The sequence below is a fragment of the Parasteatoda tepidariorum genome, chromosome 2, assembly GCF_043381705.1.
Source record: "Parasteatoda tepidariorum isolate YZ-2023 chromosome 2, CAS_Ptep_4.0, whole genome shotgun sequence".
In the NCBI taxonomy this organism is placed as follows: Eukaryota; Metazoa; Arthropoda; class Arachnida; order Araneae; family Theridiidae; genus Parasteatoda; species Parasteatoda tepidariorum.
In genome coordinates this window covers 92,816,624-92,833,508 of record NC_092205.1, presented here as the reverse complement: position 1 = coordinate 92,833,508, position 16,885 = coordinate 92,816,624, and the positions used below count along the sequence as shown (strand labels likewise).

The 16,885-nt window shown below is 31.2% G+C and overlaps 1 protein-coding gene across 3 annotated transcripts in view; it reads left to right on the top strand.

Annotated features, from left to right (window-relative positions):
* Positions 1–16,851, top strand: part of LOC107455872 (guanine nucleotide-binding protein subunit beta-2) — a 46,344-nt gene extending 29,493 nt beyond the window's left edge. For 2 of the 3 annotated variants that reach the window (XM_071177934.1, XM_071177936.1), the window contains 3 exons: positions 5,631–5,702; positions 7,635–7,851; positions 16,253–16,851. In XM_071177934.1, the coding sequence (XP_071034035.1) occupies positions 5,631–5,702; positions 7,635–7,851; positions 16,253–16,359 (396 nt within the window). In that variant the 3' untranslated portion in view covers positions 16,360–16,851. Of the gene's footprint in view, positions 1–2,091; positions 2,222–5,630; positions 5,703–7,634; positions 7,852–16,252 lie in introns of all 3 variants that reach the window. The other variant, XM_071177935.1, reaches the window with a different exon arrangement.
* Positions 16,852–16,885: the final 34 nt, after the last annotated feature.

Sequence of the window (16,885 nt, the reverse complement as noted above, 5' to 3'; positions counted from 1 at the left end):
TTACGTAACTCATTAGGAACCACCAATAGCTTCGTATATCATTTATATTATGTTGCACCTGCATTAATTTATTTGTCACCTTTCACAGCATAAATTAAAATTTTAACCCCTTAAAGTTAAAAGTTTAACCCTTTAGGTATCTGCTCATTATTATTTTTACTCCTAAAATATCTACATGTACTACTATTTTGATCAGTAAAAAAATATATCACAACTATGATAACATGTATAATTAACTATGTTTTAGTTGAATTTATGAACTGTTACAATTGACCCCGTAAGTGGGGACAATTGTAACAAGTGCACGACTGTCAAAAATTGTTAATAACTAATATAATAACATTTAAAATAAGGTATTTATTTTTTTTCCTAGTAGAGGATAATCTACTTTACTCGTCTATCAATTACTACTAATAATATATTGGATTTCTTGTTAGTTAAAAATAGTTAAGTAAAAAATGTTACAATTGACCCCACTCTCCCCTACTGTGTGACAAATAGCCGGAATTTGACCTGTGATTGCTATACCCTAGATAGCCTTGTTATTGCTATACCCTTGCGGCGACTGAACTTAACTTAATCGTAACCGCGACAGTTACGATCCATAACTGTCTCTGTCATTCACCAGAAGAATCCTATCCGCCATTGTAGAATGACGCGCTGCTCTTGTTTCATATTTTCCCTTTTTATACTTAATACTTAAATGTAAAATAAATACTAATTAAAATGTAAACTCAATCTATTCATCTCCTGGACACAGTGGCGTAGTGAGGGGTGGGCAAGGGGGGGCATCATGCCCCGGGCGCTACTCACAATGGGGCGCCAAATGGTCCGCAAAACAAAAAATTGCTGGATAATTTTTTTTAATTATAATTGATCTCTGGAAAATATATTTTAAATTAGTGCCAGTGTAATATAATAAATGTTAATTCATAAATATTATTCATAATATTTAATTCATATTAAATATTATATTAAATTCATATTCATATTAAATATATTTCAATATTTAATTCACGTCCTTGTCATTGCTCTATGCTTAGAATAAAGATGAAATGTTATATATAAGTTTAATGTCAGCATAAATTATATTGTATATTTCACTATGTTACTACCTTTCAAGTTCAAGGCCTTCTTGGTAAGTAATAAATCAAATAAGATTACTTACAACATCTACTCGACGATTCTATTATTAAGTGAATAGAGTATGAAGAAATTTGTTAACAGGAAAATTTGTTGTTCTCATATTTGTCACCACAAATGAATTCATTCATCTTCTGGCGTCCCGCAGTGAACTGATCGTTAAGACACGGTTCTCAGCAGATCACCGAAGTCAAGCATCACTAGCTGCGGCCAGTGTGCGGGTGGGTGACCCACTTGGATCAGTCTGCGCAGGGACCGAGGGTGTATGGTATTGGTCCTCGTTAAACTGTGCTACCGTAAAGTGCTCTACTTCGCGTGCAGGTCGTTGGGCTACCGAAGCGGGGGTGCCATCCCCTCCGCAGAGGATCAAAATTGTGATGGCATGTCTTCGGATCATCCTCAGGGATGTTTCCCAGACCGTCGCCAATAGCCCATTGTGCAGCTCTAGTGCGACGTAAATGAACTACAACAACAACAACAANCTGACTATCTCAGTATCAATTGCTAGCTGCGAACGTTCATTCAGCAAATTAAAATTAATTTTGACAGATCGCCTAAGTGACCTAGCATTTTTAAGTGTGGAAAAAGAAAAATTTTAAATGAACAATTTTGATGATATTATTGATACATTTGCTTCATCAAAAGCACGAAAAATTTAGAGATAGTAATTAGTTTTATTAATGTATTATAATCATATGATTATTAATCATATGTATTATTAATTTGCGAGTATATTTTGCATATAATATTATATGGTTTTTGAATAGGGGGCGCTAAAAGGGTATTGTGCCCCGGGCGCGAGTTAAGCTCGCTACGCCACTGCCTGGACACAACCAACCACCACACCCTAGGCTCCATGGCTAAAAGTGGTTATTTCATGAAATGCTGTACGCACTTAAGCGAATCACCCTAATGACGATGTATATATTTATTGTTTATGTGTTTTAGAATGATGTGGGATTTGGAGAAGGGAGTCAAAGACTTTGAATGTGACGGTCATGCCGGTGACGTGATAAGCATGTCATTACATCCTGACAAAACCTCTTTTGTGACAGGATCTGTTGACAGAAGTGTGAAAGTAAGTTATACATATAAACTCTGATTTGGAGATGGCAATCATGAGATCGATGCTGACGATTGACTGAGGCGTGTGTTTATCTGCTATAGCTAAGAACCCGCGTTAGTAGCTTGCTTTGATCGATGCTGACGATTGCATGAGGTGTGTGTTAATCTGCTATAGCTGAAAACCCTCGCTAGTACCTTACTTAGATCGATGCTGACGATTACCTGAGTTGTGTGTTAATCTGCTATAGCTGAGGACCCTCGTTAGTACCTTACTTAGATCGATGCTGACGATTGCCTGAGGTGTGTGTTGATCTGCTATAGCTAAGAACCCGCGTTAGTGCCTTACTTAGATCGATGCTGACGATTGCATGAGGTGTGTGTTAATCTGCTATAGCTGAAAACCCTCGCTAGTACCTTACTTAGATCGATGCTGACGATTGCATGAGGTGTGTGTTAATATGCTATAGCTGAGAACCCTCGCTAGTACCTTACTTAGATCGATGCTGACGATTACCTGAGTTGTGTGTTAATCTGATATGGCTAAGAAACCTCGTAGTTAGCTTACTTATTCCTTGGCTCTATAACACCTTACTCACCGCACAACTTCAAACTTTTTGATGATCAACTTTCCTTTTATAACTTTCTTGATTTCAAAGTCTCGGTCAACTTTCTCAAGCCATTGTTTTCTGAATCTTTCAGCATTTCGCTTTCGTATTATCTTTCCGCTAAGAATTTTTTTAAAATTTAAACTTCGATTTTTGTTTATTTTTATTAACTGCTATAGACTTTATGATGGTAATTATATCTTTGTCTTTATATAATTTTGCAATTTATAAATTTGTTTTCTTTCTCCAAACATGATTATCTTTTACAGGTGTAAATATTTTTCGCATAATTTTTCCTTCTTAAGATGAAAGTAATTTGTGTTTTATATTGTGTAGTTGTCGAGGTTTCACTTCCGTAGGCGACTTTTTGTGTTTTGTATCCCGCAACTGTAATGCTATAATACACTTAGCAGAACTGCGTGTGTACTGCCAAGTGCTTTGACCACTTGATTCATGCTTTCTGAGTGGAGTTTGCAATGGATTTCGGATTTCGTGACAAGATTTGGCTGTTTTGCTAATGCCATCAATAAGAAGCTCATAATGTGCGACCATGTCCGACAATTAATTCACTTTTTTTTCAACTGATGCTAAGAGTTACTTTTAGGGAGTACTAGAATACTTTTAGGGAATGAACTTTGCTGAAGAACTTTATTTACGCTTATGTTCCAAATGGTAAACATTATTCATACATGTTTACATGAGCCAGTTTGATTTTTTATGAATTTGTTCTTATAGCCTTTACCTTCTTATGCCTTTTCCGACTGCGAATGTTTAATTAAAGAAATGCTGAGAAATTATGAAATATTTTAAATTTTTCTGAAGTGTTTAGTACTCGTTTATTTCCTCTAAGAAGTAAAGGACATCGAAAATTACAGAGAATTTATGTTCTCTTTCACTGAAATGACACCAATGTTTCATCAGTGTACATTTGCATTTGAAGGTGAGGCAAAAGTAATAAATTGGTAGCTGTTGTTCTTAATGTCTAGTTTTAATGTGCATAATTCTTATTAATTCTCATTACGTTCATTGACAGGCTATTAATGATATGTACCAATTAGATTTTATTTGTATTTTATATCCGTCGTTGAACAGCCGACCCAGCAGTTTATGGGTTTACGACTACTAATGTTGAACTCCGCAGCCTTGTAATTTTGAACCAATCCAGAAGACAAGGAAACTCCTAGATCAGTACCCCCCAGAGGTATTGATTTGTTATGGGAATATGGAGGACTTTGCAACTGGACAGATTTTACGTGCAGCAGTCACCATATACAACACGGGGAGTCTTCGGCCGGCCCACATGGCCTACCAACCAGGCATGGGCCCACTGCCCTACCAACCAGTCTATCCCTAATTAGATTTGGAAAAACTTTTTTTTTTTTAAATTAAGCTAGCGTTATTCCAGAAGTCGCTACAAACTACTGTTTTTTTTCGCACTATTTACTACAATACTGTTTTTTTTTTTTTTTTTTAAAGTAGCGCATTACATTACAAAATAGAAAAAAAAAGGAACGACTAGCATGATCCTTTCTCCCACTGGATTTACCTTTGTTATCCGTTTCCCAAGACGTTCCCGGCCATAGGTTACTATGCAATTCTAATTCCTCATGATGTTATCATACCTCCTCTAAAAAAACCTTCCCTCCCCCCCTTTTTTTCTTTCTTTTCTTTGCACAACATTTTATAGACACCGTGCATGAAAGCTTCGTCAATTTCAATGCAAAATAAAGTCCAGTACATGTCCGATTTTTTCTAAAAATAAAATAAAAATTAGTAACTTAATTATTATTTTCTTAAGATCTTGAAGGAATAAAACATTTGTTTCTACTATATTTACATTAATAAATAATATCTTTCTATCCGAAAACAGGTGACTGCGTATTTTTTTAAAAAGTTAATTTACACAAGAGAATATCTTGTTAGTTTCAGCATGTAGGTCCTACTATTTCTTTTCCAAATCATTAGAATATATACTATCATCATTCTATCATTAAAATAGGTCTGTATCATTAATATAAGTGTATTTCTATCTTTTGACAAGGAATAAGTTAAATGTATTAAAAGGATGTTTTTTTCCTTTCTAATTTTAACTAAGACTTATATTTTTAAAAGACGTCTTACAAAGAGCCATAAGAAGCCTTCAAATATGGTGCACGACAAATTTCCTTCACTTTCTAAAAACGCAAGAAGGGCCACCTTATTCTCCAGACTTGAATCCAATGGATTTTTCCTTTTGGTCTATCTTGGAGAAGGGGGTTTGTTCTAACCTTATAACACTTTAGTATGCCTAAAAAATTCCTTGAACTGGAAAGGGGGAAAAGTATCAGTATTAATTTGTGACCCATTGGAGAAAGTTTTGTGATACATTTATAGTTTTGCTTTAAGGCTAAAACTGGCCACTTTTAAAATTTGCAAATGTGTTGCGGTTAGTAATAACTTCATGTTTACTTGAAAGGTTAACAGTTATACTCTAATAAATATAAGTTTATTATGTGAGTAAAAAATTATCCTTTCTTCGTTAAGATATTACCACTAATGTGTAAACTTTTTTAACAAAGATTCTAAAATGTTGAGAATGTAGATTATGGAATGCAAATCAGATGTATTGGGCGCCAAAACCAACCAAGTTCATAAAAACAAAGTACATTAGATATCAGAAGCATTGGGTTATCATACAGTGTTATTAATGTAATAAAACTTAATTTAAAAAAAGGATTCATGTAATTTTTTAATAAATTTACCGCTTTTAATTTTTTATCATCATATATTAAAAATGTCCTTTGGATTGGATAAAAAACATTTCCCGTTTCTATTTAGCTGTGGGATATCCGAGATGGAAAATGTAAGCAAACATTCTGGGGCCATGAATCAGATGTGAATTCAGTTTGCGTAAGTATTCCTTAGATATCTTTCATCAATTCTACCTTCCTATAATTAAATTATACAGATTACTGTAAGGTCATCTATGCAAACTGAATTAGTTCATTTTAGAAATTAACTAATTCAGTTTGCATAAGTATTATTTTGTACAGTTGAAGGGAAAACTTTTTCTTAGCGGCAGCAACATTTATGTTTCATATAAATCTCGGTTTTAATGTTTAAATAAAATAAAATTTTTTTTACCTACCATCACATAGTATTCGGAGATAGTATATAATAGGATCTAGTATTCAGTCAAGTTGGATTTTAAGTGTTGGCGTAGCAGCTTAATTTTTAGAAATTTTTTCTTATTCTAATTATTTTACTGCTTTTCTGTAAAATCTTCCTAACGATTGTAAAAGTTGGCAGCTAATGGTAATAAGTTGATTACCTTTAACTTAATGATTATAGAAATATAACTATAATTACGAACTATATACTGAAATTATTTTTAAAGAATGGGGCAAAAAGAGGGCATGCTTTCAGACTTATGAAGGTTACAATTTATTTACTTTAATAAATTCAATCTACAGTGAAACTAGAGTTATTAGAGTTTCCGCTGGTCAAATGGGGACAGGACATTTTGAATAAAACATAGTTTTATGTTGTGACGATTTTTCACTGAATTTCAGGCATACAATTTTGAAGAATTCCATGCGAAAATCTATTAAAACGATGGTATTTTGGCGTATTCCAAAACACTGTACCCTTTTTCTTGCATAGTTGACGCCATTTCGATTAAGATTTTTTTGTTTGTTAATGGCCGGCAATTGGGTCTATTTCCCATTGGCCTCAGAAATGCCAGAATTGCTACTCTCTTCTCGTAACCCAGTGAACACCTATGGCTAAGCCACGGAGGTGGAGTAGCGTCACCCACGTCATACAACCACAAACCCGTTTATAGGGCAGGTTACATTCACACAGAAGAAAGAACATAGAACACAGAGAGAAAGAAACAGCCATGCCCTGAGCGGGATATGAATCTGCAACCATCGACTCCGCAGTCAGGCACGCTAACCACCCCGCCACCTGGTCGGCATTTTGATTAAGATTACCTACCTCCAACTACAATTTTGATAGCGGTAGATTTTTCGCTGTTTTCAGATAAAATTAGTTTGTAGTTTCAGAATTAATTTCTTTCGCTTAAATGAATTGTGCCATGCTATTTTTTGTTTTGTCTAATTCGAAATGAAATACCATGCATGAACAAAAAATTTCAAATGATTATTTTTTTCAGCTCTGTGAAAAAAAAAAATTCCAAATGAAAAACTTATTTTGGGACATTGATATGCCACATAAATATATTGGTTCAAATATAGTAAATTAAAGTTATTTTAAAATGTGATTTATACCAATTTTAAAGAAAATCCAAAATAGATAGCTATAACCATTTCGTTTTTCTCGGAAATATTGTTCGAACATAAGAGAGAGCATTATTTGCTATATTAAAAAAAAAAAAAAAAGAAGTATGATGCACTGGAGGTATAAAAAGTAACTTAACCTTGTTTAACTTCTTTGCAATTTCGATAGGTTCGAGGTTCTTTCATACTTACAGTCTTTGCCACCGAATGTCTCTACTTTCAGGATTTAAATCAACATGCTTTGAAAAATTATCTCGGTTTTACTCGTTGCTGATATTTTGAATAGACTAGCAGTTTTGAAAAGAAAGTGCAGCGCCATCTGTCAACAAACAATTTATTTATTTTGCAATTTATACTGTTGCCAAACACAATATAATAAAATTCATTTGAAAAAAAAATTTGATTATCACACAAGAAACTCGCCAACTGATGCCTCAGTTGCCAAAATCTACAAAATCAAAAAAAAATTATTCTAAACACTGATTCTTTTATCACATACCTATTGCAATTCTAATTGTTAATTATACGTTCTTATTTGCAGTTCCATTCGAGCGGTTTCTACTTCGGCACGGGATCCGATGATAAATCAGCCCGCATGTTCGACATTCGAGCTGACCAGCAGATCGGACTGTACAAGACACCTTCTAATAAAAGTGGATTTACGTCTTGTGGATTGTCTACAAGTGGTCGAATGATGATGTGTGGATCGGATGATTCTGCAGTACATAGTTGGGACACTCTCAAGGCAAAACATAATGGTATTTATCTTGCTTCATGTTTTCAACACTAGCTTTATTTTATAACCGTTGTTGTACAGCCTATCCAATTGTGGGTTTACGACTATTAATTTTCAACTCTATAGCCTTGTAATTTTGAACCCAATTCAGAAGATAAGGGAACTAGTGGATCAAGTATGGAAAGAAATTTGCGGTCCGTGGAGAATTTTTTGGTGGAACTACCCCGCATGTGCGTTACAGGAAGAGGAAGACCACAAGACTCCCCCACGGTTAGCCTGACGATAAAGGGACTCTAAACCATTATCCGTCTACCACTGAGGATATTTCACGTCAGCACTGAAATTAGTGCAAGCCGGATGCGGAATTCGTATCGACCAGCCATCACTGGGATTCGAACCCGGTTCACCTTATTGGAAGGCGAACGTTCTATCCCCTGAGCCATTGCGGGCCAACCTTATGTATGAGTTTCAAAAATGAAAATGGCTACTATGTATGGCGAAATGGCACATCTGACGGAATGTATACCAAATTGTTGATTGCTGCCACGTGCAGATCGGTTAATGCTGCTGTGTATAGTTTACGTTTTAGGAGCAAAACTTCTTGGTACCTACAGTTTGTCTAGACCACAGACGATAGGCTAGGGAAGTTCTTACTTTAGACAAACTATATTGTGCCTTGTAGTGACGTGCAGAGAAGGCGCACAGGCTGTGGGGCCTTTTTATCGCATGAGCCTAGACACTCAATGTCTATTATAGGTATTCTATAAAACATTTAAATTAAGAATCTTTTTTACGGTAGAAACAGGTAATATTTTAAAAATTTATAAAGGTTTTAATAACATTTTGGATTTTTTTGTGATATATTTTAATTTTGAAAATTAAAAATAGCACATTTCTAAAGGGGCACTTGACCGAAGTTATCATCACAGTCGGGTCATGGGTCACAGGTAACCGATTGACGACAAAGGGCACTAAAATTTTAAATCTCTTAACTATTTCTATCAGGGTGAGTAGACAGATTTTTCAACAAAAAATAAGCACCTTTAAAGCACTTAAAAAATATTTTTAATCACTTTCCAAAAAAAAAAAGAAAAAATCATAATTATGATCGGTGCAGGAATAAAATTTTTTTTTCTTCTATCGTTTAAAGTTCTTAATTTATAAACATAAAATCAGTAAAATTCAAAAATATTTTCAAGAACTTTACAGAACCATGATATAATAACTAGTTTCTTATAAATATTTCAGAGAAAATTATGAAAATCATGCATTTTTTGAAATTTAGAACGACAATCGACACGGCAAAGAAAAAAATGTCTTTTTAAAACATAAAAAAATCAAGCAGTTTTTACAAACCCCGAATAAAAAAAAAGTACCTTTAAGGGCTTTTAAAAAACGTAAATAAAAAAAAAGCTCATTTAAGCACTTTTCAAAAACGCTACGCACACTGTTAATCAAGAAATAAATATTAAATATTTCGCTCAAAGAAAATATTTTATGAAAAATAAATTCTGATTTTTAAACAAATGTAATGGATAGAAAACCGTATAAAGGTACAGGTTACGGACAAAATAATGGAAACACATCTATATGAATAAATTTTTTCATATTTCTCAGAGAAATACTTAAAAAATCATTTTATGACTACAACAATAAATCACAAACGAACGACCAACAATAAATTACGAACGAAAAATAGTGTTTCTGAACATGCTATACCAAAAAATGTAGCAATAAATTTTTAACAATTATTTTGGTTAGTATATGCAATAATTGCATAAATCTAGCTTAAGTATTTGCGGAAATACGAAAATTTTGTCTTGCGTTTTTTCGCTATAACTTTAGAAACATTCAATAAACAGAATTTATAGAACAGTTTTATAAATTAACTACAAAATTATTGCTGTAAAATTTTTTAAAAAAATCGTAGAAAACTATGCAATATACAAGTAATTAAAGTTGTTCTTTTGCACTGCGCATGCGAGGAAAAAATTTAACATTTATTTTTTCATAATTTTGTAGTGAATCGCATTTGGCAACTAATGAAAAAAGTCCGATTTAAATATCTTAAAAATTTAAAATGTTTCATTAAATTTTCTTAATAGTTTTCGTATTTTTCAAAGAAACTAAAAATGATGAGGGGTTTTCTAAAATTTTTATTTTTTTTGTGGACAAAATTAAATAATAAATGTTCATACACAGATGTATGATTTTTATAAGAATAGAAAACAAGCAAAGAAAAAGATACTCTTATGAAGATGATCTCCAATAAGGCCGGTATCATTTTTAATAAATCTTGTTCAATAGTACAAACGTGGACAACCCCATATCATTTCAGTTTTCTTTTAAAAAGTACGGCAACTACTTAGAAAATGGCTTGAAACTTTCTAAATTTTTTTATTAGACTCAAATCGGACTTTTTTTTATTAGTTGCTAAATACGATTCATTTCAAAATTAAGAATTCTTTTTTGCGCATGCGCAGTATAAAAGAACTGCTTTAATTACACATATCTTGCGTCATTTTAAACGATAATTTTGTAATTAATTTCAAACTGCTCCTTGTTTAATTTTATTGAATATTTTTTTAAAATTATCGCAAAAAAAAAAAATTAGTTTTTAATAAAAAAAAATGTCCATATATTCATAAATATTTAAGCGAGGTTTACGAAATTTTGCGCAATTATTACATATTTCGATGTAGTGCATCTACCACTACAAAAAAAAATATATAAATCCAATTCACTAGTATAAAACATGTTAACTCGATTCTATGGTGGGGTACCTTTCCATAGGTGCAGGATATTTTCGATAACAACTCTCTCCCCACATTGGCGACCCGGACGTGATGTCAACACGCCTACCTCGAGAGAAAGTCCCACTTTGATTCGAACATGCCTACTTCCATTGTCCACATTGAACAGTTGACTGCGACATTGTCCTATCTCTGTTGCTACTCAGTCTCGATCACAAAACGTCGACCTTTATACATATAATGGCAAAACAGGAGCGGCCACTATCGTGAACTTAATACAGCTCTAACGATCAGCATATAAAAGTCCGGTGATCTTAATACAGCTCTCCCGGCTTCTCACAAAACAACAATGATAGCTCATTGAATTCTATCACAGATATAATTCTGGTTGGGGAGTACTGTTGTGCATCTACCACGACAAAAAAATATAATTCCAATTCACTAGTATATAAAACATGTTAACTCGATTTCATGGTGGGGTACACTTTCATAGATGAAGGTTGACATTGTCGATGTGACTATCCCCACAATTGTGACAAATTTATTACTATATTTTCGGCATAAGGTGTTTAAAAACACACGATAAAAAAAATGTGTTAGTATAGAAGTGTTTCCATTATTTTGTCCAAACCCTGCAAGCATAAGTGGCGCTTAGCTGATTTTTGTTTCACTTGCTTACTAATTAACATGTTCTTTAACCTTTCATGCCCGAGCACCTCTCGGGGTAAATTTTTCTTTCTTTTTGAGTGTATCGTAATGTTATACCCGAATATATATCGGGAGAAATTTATTTCTGCTTCACCTCTTTGTCAAATCCGAATCTATCTCGGAAATTAATTTAGAACAATAGATGGCAGCACTTTACTGAAAGTTTAAAAGGATAGAAATTTAGATTCTAAGTGCGTGGTATTTTTGGTTGCAAAATGGAGTTCAGTTCTTTGAAGTGTTAGATTTAATTTTTTAGAAAATTATTAAATCGATTTTTTGTTATTAATTTTCGGGAAAAAATGCTCCACTAGAAACGAACATTCCCACTGCCACACTGAGCGGCAGCCGCCTCAAGCGGATATATAGTGGCTATGAAAACTTATTTTTGTGCATGTAATTAAAAATATAACTAACATTTGCTAAACATTTTAGTTTTGCAATAAAAAAATTGACAATTTTTGTACCCAAATAACTTGACAGTTAAAAGGTTAATGATCCGTTATCAGTTAATCCCCGTTTTAAATCACCAGACTATATTACATTCAGGGGACAAAATAGAAACCAAGACACCGGAATTAATACTTGATTTAACGTACAATTGCATAAAATAGAAATATCTGAATTATACACCGAATTTCCTTTAACCTTAAGGGTTTAAAGGAGATAAAAAAAAATCTTGGATAGCTTTTGTTCAATAAAGTTTCACAGGTAGTTTTTAAAATTTTTGTTTCTATTAGTCCGATTTTGTTCAATTTTCGATTCTGTCATTTTAAATCACAGGAAATGTGACAATTGGTTTATCTTACAATACGAAAATGTTTCGATCAAATTAATTAGAAAATTACGTGTCAATCACTTCTTTGAAGCTTAAGTTTCAAAGCTAAATTTATGAATAAAACAAGCTCAGTTACGAGTTAATAAACTTAATTTTCAGAGGAGATCTTAGTCGATTAAGCATTTTACAATTAATTTTCTAGCCCATTTCTTCTGACATCGAAGCTTTGAAAAACTACGTTTTTAAGATTAATAAGTTATGCCCGAAACTGCCACTCAATTCCAGAAATAAAACTTCCCAACTTCAATAGTAAAAACGTCAACAAAATTCTAGAACTATTTTTTAGGGATGTAACGAATAGTGATTTGCCTGAATAGCAACATTAAAAAAATATTTTTTATATAGTTTAGTCAAGATTTAAAAATAATCAAAACTTAAATGTATTATTGGTATGGGGTAAAAACTTAATAGAAATGTTTAAGATAATAAAAACTAACTAACAGCTATTCAAAAAATAACCTCTTAATTTTTAAAACAAAAATACTACAAGCAATATTTTTCGAAAAATATAAAAAAAAATTATCTATAAAACACTGCAAGAGATTATGTCGATCAGGAACGCTTTTAAAAATGCAGCACTATCATAAAAACGCCTGTAAAAAAAAAGATTATATACGAATGCAAAACAGAAAAAAAAAAAAAAACTATCTTAATTTTTAAAAGAAACAAAACAGCATTTGAGTTTTCCAATCACCACATTTTCAAAAAAAAAAAAGTTAAACCCACTTAATTACCGAGACTCATATAAAAACATAGTTTTTTGATAAAGAAAAAGCTAGATAAAAACTGAAGCAAAAATCGTTCTTAACTTTTAAACGAAAGATTTAACGCTGAAAATCTTAATTTAACTTTTTGACGTTCGCCGTCGTATTTTTAGAAAAAAAATTACCATAAAAGAATAAGGTTCATTAGAAAAGCTCTTTAAAAAATGCTGTAGTAATAAAAACGATGATAAGGAAAACATAATAAAACAATAAAAAAAAATGTTCTTAATTCTGAAATACAGGAGGTGGACAAAATAATGGAAACATTTCTATACTAATAGTAAATTTTTTCACATTTAAAACTTCAGAAGTATTTAGATCATGTGATTTCTCATGAAGTTCAAAGATTTTAGAGGTTTAAGGGACCGACAATAAATTACAAACGGAAAATAGTATTCACCCTATGTCAAAAAATGTAGCCATAGATTTGTAACTTGCAATAATTATTTTGGTTATTATAAACAATAAGAAAAAATTTCGTAAGCCTAGCTTAAATATTTATGGAAATATGGACATTTTTTTTTAAATACAAAAGCCCTTTTTTGTTGTAACTTCAAAAAATTCAATAAAATTCGTCGAAAATTGTGCAATATATATAAGCAAATAAAAAAGTTCTTGTATACGACTTATAAGCGGGAAAATAAAAAATTTCCCCACAGAATTTTGCAATGAAACGTATTTGGCAACAATTGGAAAAAAAAAGACCGATTTGAATGTTTAAGAAATTCGAAAAGTTTCCAGCAATTTTTTCAGATTTTGCACTTTTATTTAAAGAAAACTAATTGATAAAGGGTTTTCTACAAATATTATTTTGTATTATAAGATAAAATTAAATAACAAATAATACCAACAATAAACGTTCACACACGCCGAAATGTGATAGTATAAAGAAATATATGCTTAAGAAAAGATATTTTAAGAGTGTGTCCCCCCCCCCCCAACAATTCCGGAATCTTTTTAATAAATCTTGTTTAATAGTACAAAGTGAAATTTGTGGAAAAACCCTTATCATTTTAAGCTTTCTTTTAAAGAGTACGAAAACTACCTAGAAAATGGCTTGAAACTTTTTAAATTTTTAAGATATTGAAGTCGAACTTTTTTCTGTGCATGTGCAGTATAAAAGAACTACTTTAATTTATATCTTGAGCAACTTTAAAAACATTCTTCTCAAATTATAAAGCAATAGTTCCGTAATTAATTTAAACAGTTTCAGAAATTTAGTTTAATTTTATTATTTTTAAAGTTATAGCAAAAAAAAAAAAAAAAAAAAAAAAAAAAAAAAAAAAAAAAAANAAAAAAAAAAAAAAAAAAAAAAACGTAAGACAAGGAAATTAAATTTTTATAAAAGTATCCAGATCTCCATATTTAAGCTAGGTTTACGAAAATTTGAATTTTACGAAAATTGGGGTTTCGATTCAGAATTTAAAAAGATTAAAGTTAAATAGAAACCTTGTTAATTACCGCGTCATATTAAAAACGTCCATAAAGATATAAGATTTTAGATCATGAAAAAGCTAAATAAAAACCACAACAAAAATCGTTTTGAGTTTTATAACGACGCTATTGCTGTATTTTTAGAAAAAAAGTGATCATGAAAGAATAACGTTTACTAGAAACGCTCTTTGAAAAATTCAGTCATAATATAAACGCTGCTAAAAAGAAAACTTAATAAAACAATCAAAGAATTAGGAAATTTTTTTCTTCTTAGTTCTGAAATACAGGGGATGGACAAAATAATGGAAACACTTCAATCATTATACATATTTTTTTATTTATTCGTATTATTATTATATTACTTCATTTCATTAAAACTAAGTGTTGAAAAACCAATGAAACTGACTTGCTTGAATATAATTAAAAAAGAAAAAAATCAGCATTACAAAACTTTTGGATCATTATGAAGAAATCTAGTTTCAATTCTTCTAATTTCGCTTTTCCATGTCTTTTAGAGCATAAATTAATAAGTTTTAGAACTTAACAAACATGCGCAAAAGCTTTTTAATAATGTACAGTAAAAAATTTGATTTTAGATTATTCTTTATTAAATCTATTAAAATCCCCCCCCCCAAAAAAAAAATTATCGAAAAATAATTTTCCAAATACTTTTTACTTTGTGGAATATTTGACAAATCGAATATTCGGCAAAAGGGTGGCATACTGAATATTTGTTACATCCCTACTCATTTTTGCAATACACTATACAATATGTTTTTTATTTAATAAGCAAAGAAATTTTTTAATATGTAAAATAGGAGAATATTTATCATGTAGATTTTAAAATTCACAAGATGACAGTATTTTACGCAAGAACTGGAAATATTAAAAACTCAATGCAACAGTTTTTCAATAAAGTGATATCAGTCTTATAGCCTTTCTAAGTACTACTTAAGAATCAAAATAAATGTTTACAGAAAGCTTTAGTTTTTGAAAAAAATTATAACTAGTCTCGTGAACATTACAGAAGATTTACAAGTATTTGGGAAAATATTTAAGAAAGAGTATATTACGCATAGATAAATATTCTAATAAGACATTATTTTTTTTAATATATCGCAGAATTTTTAGTGTTTCTGCATTTAATAGATCCACTTCATTTGAACCTTACTGGCTATTTATTGTTACTGAGAATTTCAAGACTATTTTTCAATATTTTACAGGATTTTGTTTCAAAATTCATTTCTTTCTTGATTAAATTCCTGGGTTCTCAGACCCAGCATAAACCTTGTACAGTATCGATTGTACCGCTTTCGATGCCACAGCCATTGAAAATGGCACATTAGTTTTATACAGGGTGCGTAGCCAAATTATTCGATAAAAAATAAGCAACTTTTAAGCATTTTCAAGCACTCAAAAAATATTTTTAAGCACTTTAAAAAAAAGTATCATAATTAGGCAGGAATGGAGAGTTCTTGTTTATCTTTTATCTTTTTTAACCGCCATGTTGAAAAAAAAAAAAACTTTTAACATTGTTTTCGAGAAAAATCTTGAATCGTGTAAAACGAAGAGCGTTTTCATACTCTACGGACTGACAATACGCCTAAATAGATTGGGGTTGAATTAACTGTGGAAACATTGAATAGAACAATGTCTTTCTGCCTAATTCGTAGCGAAAATCAACATGGTAAAGGTAAAATCAAGCAATTTTTAAAAACACCCAATGAAAAAAGCACCTTTAAGGGCTTTTAAAAACCAAAAATAAGCACCTTTAAACACTTTTTAAAAACGCTACGCATCCTGGAATAGTATTAAACACCAAGAAAGGCAATGCGATTAAAATTCACAACTGAATTAAATAGCAAATGTTATTTCAACATGTATGTAAATGGGGAAATACAGTTTGCTTAACATCAAAAATAATTTTAGGTTGCCTGACAGGTCATGAAAACAGAGTTTCATCATTAAGTATGCCAGACAACGGAATGGCTGTAGTGACTGGTTCTTGGGATTCCAGCGTTCGAGTGTGGAACTGAGTGAACTATTTTGCATTTTGAATGTGAAACTAATTTTACAAGCATCAACTACAAAGTGTCTTTTTTTGTTATTGTTTTAACTGTTTGAATTTAACTACTTAGTTATTTACAATTTACTTTTATCTTCACTGATTAAGGGAAGATCATAAGGTGAAAAATATAATTTTCTAAAATTCATTACCTAAAAGAGGGATTTAGAAAGCGCTAAAAGTGAATTGGAGAAAAGCATAAATTTTTTTTAGAAAATTAAAATTTTTTTTCTTCTTCAATCTGAGAATTTTTATATTTAAAATTTTTTTTATTTTAAAAAAAGCAGCTTTAATGATTGATTTAGAGTTTATATTAAACTCTGATTTAGAATAATTTTGGATAAAATGCTTAAAATAAAGTAAATATTTATTTCGCTATCACTACAAAAAATCTACTTCAAAAAGTGCTAACATTAGCACCACTTGTAAAAGCATCTAATATACATAAAAGGTATTTTTAAAACTCTTGTCTATAAATCTGGAATATAGTTTTTAAA